Source organism: Cynara cardunculus (assembly GCF_001531365.2).
Source record: "Cynara cardunculus var. scolymus isolate 2C chromosome LG 8, CcrdV1, whole genome shotgun sequence".
NCBI classification, from domain to species: domain Eukaryota; kingdom Viridiplantae; phylum Streptophyta; class Magnoliopsida; order Asterales; family Asteraceae; genus Cynara; species Cynara cardunculus.
In genome coordinates, this window is record NC_037535.1 from 3,975,240 (window position 1) to 3,982,577 (window position 7,338).

A 7,338-nucleotide genomic window follows, 5' to 3' on the forward strand; every position below is an offset into this window, starting at 1 on the left:
TTTGGAATTTTTTTATTGTTTTCTATATTTTATACAACAATAAAAAGAAATATATTAAATAAAAAATATTTATTTTCTAATTTAAATAACATGCTAAAAATACCGAAAAATCTTTTTTCTTTAATAACCCATTGAACATAATAAATGGTAGTTAAATTGTAAAATCAATGACGGATCTAGGAAATTAATAGAGTAGTGGCATGTTTGATGGGAGTTGGGGGTAGGGATGCTAATGGGGCGCCCCAATCCCCATCCCCGATACCTGATCTTTGTCCCGGTCCCCATCCGCACCGGACAATTTGATCACGTCCCCATCTCCGTCCCCGACGAGGAAACGAAGATTTTTTTTTTCATGTTTATGTAATTTTTTTTAAATCAAATGTGTGAGACGCTACACATGTTTAAATCTCTCATTTTCCAATAAACCTAAAATCAAAAGAAATTTAATTTAATACAAAAAATATACATCATTATAAAATAATTAACAATGGAAAACAAAAAAAAAATTAATTTAAAAAATTAATGTCACATGTACTAAAACATATTGAGTAATGTCCAAAATATATTGAATTAGAAATTATGATCAACCGATTTAATAGAAATAAATAATATATAATATAATTTATTAATTAATATATATATATATGGAAACGGTCCCCATCCCCGTTTGAGCCAAACGGGGATTCCCGTCCCCGAGACCCAGTTTAACGGGGAATCCCCGTTCCCAACTAGGACGGATGGACTGGATTCCCTGACGGATCGGAGCCAATTCTCATGCCTAGTTAAAGAAGGTAAGCATATGATCATATGAAACCGGGAGAAAACCATATAAGATAAAAAGTAAAAATATAAAATTTAAACTAATGAAAGAAGGTTTGTTAGTGGGGCATTTCCCATCCATGTTTAAAGGATGGGAAATGCCAAGAATGTTAGTTAGGATATTTGTGTACACATTTCTATAGGTGCCATCTTCTGACCTTACCCTCTTTATGCTTGCTTTGTCATTATCCCAATCCTCCATAAAACAAGTCAAGACAGCCACACCCATATACCTAAGCTCTCTCTCTCTCTCTCTCTCTCTAGATCATTTCAATTCATCAAATACCCATTTTAGAGAGAGAAAGACATGGCTGGATTAGCAAGGTCAGATATGTCATTTAGAAGATCAGGTTCATCTGGGCTTGTTTGGGATGATAAGCTGTTGTCTGGTGAGCTCAAAGCAAGAGAACAAAGAAAAGAAGACACAGAAGAAGAAGAAAGAAAGCAGAAAGCCTATAAAACCATGGAAATCGGTGCACCCACAGTTGACCCTCCTTCACCAAAGCTGTCTGGGTGTGGAGCCATCTGCAGTGTTTTTGGTAAGCCTGACCACAAGCACAGGAAAAACAAGACCTAATTCTTTTCTAAACCCTAAATCTTGAAAATTTTCTTGAAAAACAGTCTTTAAATGCATCTTGGTTGTTCAAATTCTCTGTTGTTTGGGTATATATATATATATATATATCTATATATATATGTATGTATGTATATGTCAATTAGGGGATTTTTGATGACACACAGAAGATGATAAAGATATATACATGTTTCTGTATCTATAATTTATATGTAGAATTTGAGCCTTAAAGTCCTGTTTTGGTGTTCTTGGTGTTATTGTTTCTGTTCTTTCATATGCAAAGAATCTGTCAATTTCATGGTCAGCATCTTCGACCTTTGACTTTCTATACTTATGATCTATAAATAAATAATATAGAATTTTATTGAATATTAATTTATATTATTAAAATATTTAATTTTTCAACAAACTTGAATGGTAATTTCCAACTAGTTTCTATATATAATGGTAAATTTTAATATAAAATAATATTAATATAATTAAATAAAATAAAATAAACTTGATCAATAACTTATTTGATTCAATAAATGGATAATTCAATCACAAGGGTGGTGACTGATTGGTTTGAGCTTAGCTTCAAATGTCAAAAATATTAAGAGGTCTCAGGTTTAAATCCAAGAAGAAAAAATCCACATGTGACCACGTAGGTTCAAATGCGGTGACTTCGGGATTATCTGCAAAGCATGTGGTCGTTCTGGGATTAGTCGACTCGCATAACGGGTTGGATATCCAAATTAATCAAAAAATAAAAATAAATGGATAATTCAAGTGTTTGAAATCAAAAAGAGCAACTAATTCCATAAAATTGGTATCAAATTTAGTGTAAATAATAAATCTATTTTAATAAATAATATTAAAATGTAGATTTTAGGGTTTTTTTATTCATTTGTGTAAATGAACAGTAATACACTAAATATGATGTGTTACTATTCGTTACATCAAATTTTATATAAGATTTAATGTCAAATTTGCTATTTCGCATAGAATTTGGTGTCCCTTTAGAGATGGTTAAATACTGTATTCAACTCGAGTACTCAACCACCAAGAGCATCGTCAACATTCAAAGTTCAAAATCTTTAAAATAAATGTATTCAACTTCAACAGTTTCTCCTTTTAGAAATTACAGCATTAATTATATCATATTATAAAGCATTTGACAAAAACTCTTAAAAACCAATTTTTATGTATGAAGTATTATTTATTGATGCATATTACTTAAAATTCAAGATTACAAGCAATTATGCGTAAGTACAGCTTATTAAAGTTTCATGTTTGAATTCATGTAACTGACTGCAGATAAACATAATTAAATAGAGCATAAACATCTCATTTTAAATATAAAAAATATAAAATATAATTAGGATAGTCATTGACTTCTAATAAAATACTTAATTATTATCTTTATAAAAATTTATATTATTAAACCAAAAAAACGAATTAAAAAATACATAAAAATGGAGAAATTTTAAATAGTTAATTTGGTACTAATATCAACATTTTTTTTTAATTTTTTATGATATATTCATATTTATATTTTATTTAAAAATAAAAACGTTACGTTTTCTCAAAACCACATAAAAACGTATTATAAAATCGGCTGAGACAAAAAAAGAAATAAAATGAAACAATAAATCGATATGTATCTCGCTGCATTATGCGAGTACCCTTCTAGTATTATTAAAATATTTTGTACATTTAATAAACTATTATTTCTCTTTTCTATACATTTCATTTCAAGGTTTCTTATTGATTGAATATAATAAAAAAAACCATTTTTGGAGAAATTTACACTCTATTTCCTGCTTTCTTCATTTTTTAGAGAGTTTTGGAGAATTTGTTAGAGCAAAAAATGGTCCAAAATCCTCGTTTTCTTCAATTTGGAGAATTTGTTGGGAAAAAAATTCAACTCCAACCAGAAACTAAAAAAACATATTTATTTATTATTATACTAATTTACTAAAACATAATAATTAGAGTAAAGTTCACTTTTCGTCCCTAATATTTATCACTTTAAATTTTCAGATTTGTTCCTCACGTTTGATACCTTGCAACAATTTTTGTCCCTCATCCTAACGGTCGTTAACTTTTTCCGTTAAGTTCAATTTAATGAGGGGTATTTTATTCATTTTTACTTGTTTTCTTAATTTTCTTGCTTTTACAAAAACCATCAAACTTTAAGGACATTTTGCATAATTATCTCTAACATACGTGTGTTTGTGCATTAGAGATAATTATATGGGGGCAAATTCAAACAAGAACACTAACTATTTAAGAAAACAAAAACAAATGTCGTTAATGTACAAATCATATATAATTCACGTATAAAATCATGCATGATTCTGCACGACTTTGCCTGCGACTTAAGTCGCGGTAATAGTCTCCCGCTTCCATTTTTTTTACATTAATATAAAATCATATATGATTTGTACATTAACGACTTTTTCTTGTTTTCTTAAATAGTTAGCGTTCATGTTTGAATTCCCCCCCCCCCTCTCTCTCTCTCTACATATATATATATATATATATATATACATCGGGACCAAATCATCGAGAATATCCATCGCCAGGAGCAACCATCTATGTCATCCTAAACTCACACCAGTGACTAACACCAACCACTAATCACAACCAACACCAATGATGAATAAATTTAGATAAATCAGATGAACAAATTGTAATCTAAATCCCAAATTAGATGAACATATGCATATCATAATCTAAATCCAAAGAACACCCCAAAACAAATGTTTATACATATCGAAATGAAAACATGTTTTATAAATCTAAATACCAAGAAGAAAAAACCTAAAGAATAACAACCTAATCTATGTGAACAAACCCCAAATCTGCATTGATGGAAAAGTGAACCAAAAAATCGATAGAGAAAGGGAAAGAACAACGGTGGGGTGGGGTTGCTGAAGTTGAAGCTTGATTTACATAAAGAGAAAGAGATTGAGGGGTAGGTTGTCGATTTACAGATATATATCGAGGGAGAACGTTCATCGAGGAGATGGAGTTAAGGGTTCATCGGTGTTCATCGGGGGAGGTTTCATTGGAGAAGCCCTAATTGAGGTCTTCATCAGGGGAGGTTTACGTCGTAGAATGTTTAATCGGAGAAGGTAGGCAGTGGATTACATTCTTGGTCCTTGTGGATTTCAAAAAATAATTCAAAATTTTATTTTAAAGAGTAAATTACATTCTTGGTCCCTGTGGATTACAAAAAGAAAATTTTTTAATAGAAAATTGTGAAAATAGGTAAAGTGATCAAAATATCCTTCATTTAACTGGATTTAACGAAAAAAGTCAACAATCATTAGGAGGAGGGATGAAAATTGTTGCGAGGTATCAAACATGAGTGATAAATCTGTTAAAATAAAGTTGAGGGACGAAAACCGTTGAAAGTGGCAAATGTGAGGGACTAAAAATGAACTTTAATCTAATAATTGTAATATGTAATTATTTTCTAAATTAAATAAATGTTATTTTGACAAAAATTCAGATTAACAATAATCTCAACCTACCCCACACGAAAACCATCTTCAAAGACACCAATGTGAGAGGGCATGATTCTATCAGTGGCTGAAGGTAATAGGATTAAACCTGAGACATGTCTTGTATTTAAGAAAAGTCGCTCTACCCAATTGTCAATTGAGTTACATGCCGAAAGCAAGAAATAGTATAAACTTGTTCACTTAGGGGTCGTTTACCAAACACGTACCCGATAAGTGCTTACCGATAAAATTTAACACTATTATTTACTTGGCGGGTAAAATTTTAGTCCACCAAAACGACATCGTAAATAATTTACCCGGTAAGCGTTTACCATGGTAAGAGTCGTCGCCCTCGCTTACCGGGTAAGACTCTTGGTCCTTGTCTCGCTCTTACCGGATAAGATTCTCGGTCCTTACTCTATACATTTGGTGAGGTAATGTTACTTGGAAAGTGCTTACCCGGGTAAGTGTTTAGTAAACGGCCCCTTAATAAAATTTTATTTTGTTAAATAAAATTTCTATACAAATATTTTATGCATGTATCTTTAAATTTCGTTTCATCAAAATCATTCACATTTTTGTTTATGTTGTTTTTTATTTTATTTTATTTAATAAAAACTTAAATTATCTAAATGTAATTTACAATTTCAAAACACAAAATAAATAAGTTTTTATTTTTAGATATTTTTTCAGACCTATTGTCGAACTTATAATCATAGAATCGACTCGATCATAGAATCGACTCGATCATTAGATTTTGAAATATAAAGGTCAATTATTTTGATCTCCACTTTTTTTTTTTTTTTTTGATTAACCTGGATATCCAACCCGTTATGTGTGCCGACTAATCTCATGACGACCACCTACTTTCCAGATAGTCCGGAGTCATCACATTTGAACCTCTGTGACCACAAGGGGATTTTTATCTCTCTCTAGATTTGAACCTGAAACCTCCTGGTACTTTTGACCTTTAGAGCTGAGCTCAAACCAATCAGGCACTACCCTTGTGGTTTTGATCTCCACTTTTTAAGTGTTATAATGTTAGGTTGAAGTAGAAAATGGAGGTCATTAATTTTTGTCTTTTTAGTGTTTATGGTGGTAGGTTGGAGATACCCTTACAGTCTCTAAAATAAAGGAAATGAAGATTTGATTATTTACTTTATTTTAAAGACATACTTTACTTTGTTCTCTAAAATATAGAAAATAAGTGAAAATTCTAAGTATACAGATTTTCTTAAAACTTAAGGGGTGTTTGGTTTGAGGTATTAAGCAGTAATCAATATGAATGAAAATAAAAGAAACTGTTTGGTTTTTTATAATATAATGGACTCATTTCTCCAGAAGCCCAAAATTTCATTCCTAGTTAAACTAGAGGGAATGAAAATTCATTCCCTGTCATTTTCATTTTCATTTTCATTCTCATTTTCATTCCTTAACATGAGCCAAACAGACCGTTAATATTATGAAGAGAAAAATGATTTTTAATTTTTTGCAACTAATGAAATTGAATGTATTATTATTTTATATAGAGTTTTTTCAAAGTGTATGGGATGATAAGTTAAAAACATATTTTAATAATAATTGATGATAAAATCTTTAAAAATAAAAAAATTGTTAAAGCTGAGTGTATTTTTGTTTAGATATTTTGATTTTTAGTTCTCTATTTTAAATAAATTACAGGATATCTGTTGGAGATACAACTATTTTAAAATACAGATTATGAAGATTTTTTTACTTCACAGTTATGCTAACATATTCTCTAAAATAGAGGAAAGTAAATCTTTAAAACTAAATATTTAAATTAAAAAAATAATGTTTTAATTATTTCACGCTAAAATATCTCTTGCTCTTAGGGAATGAGACCAACGCGATTTTGTTTTGTTTTCATGTTGGAATCGAGACTTAAAAGAACCCCTTTCATATGTACGTGTTGACTGGCAAATTTGTGGCGGTTATCAAATAGTTACTAGCAGTTGCAAACTTTCTATTTCAACCTTTCTGATCAGCATTAGTGAGGGCAATCGTTGTCTCGCTGATCAACATCAGTGATGCCACTCATTGATCAGCATCTGTTACCCAACATCGAAGGCAAGCACTGATCAACATCAATAACCCAACATTGAAGATGTTGAAGGCTACAACTATACTGTCAGCTTCTTTTGATGTATAAAATTTAGTGGGACCGTCGCAAGGGCTACGACCCTCTTGACCCCTACCACTAATCAGTCCCAAATTTAAGTTACTTCATATGAGTGTGATCTCCGCACCTTTTAACCTGTATTAAATCTGAAATGAGCGAGTAATTTACAATTTTCTATAATATATCAATTAAAGGATAAACTTCTTTCTATAGATCAATACTTGAATTTTCTTAAATAATAAATCTAGATTTAACATCAACAATAGGTAAAACAAATCTTACACAAGTGTATATTTAGGGACGGGGTTACTAAA

The 7,338-nt window shown here is 30.5% G+C and overlaps 1 protein-coding gene across 1 annotated transcript in view; it reads left to right on the forward strand.

Annotated features, from left to right (window-relative positions):
* The window catches only part of LOC112516820 (NADH-cytochrome b5 reductase-like protein), a 20,152-nt gene extending 18,756 nt beyond the window's left edge, over positions 1-1,396 (forward strand). The window contains exon 14 of the mRNA XM_025124054.1: positions 1,115-1,396. Within this exon, the coding sequence (XP_024979822.1) occupies positions 1,115-1,396 (282 nt within the window). The remainder of the gene's footprint in view (positions 1-1,114) is intronic.
* Positions 1,397-7,338: the final 5,942 nt, after the last annotated feature.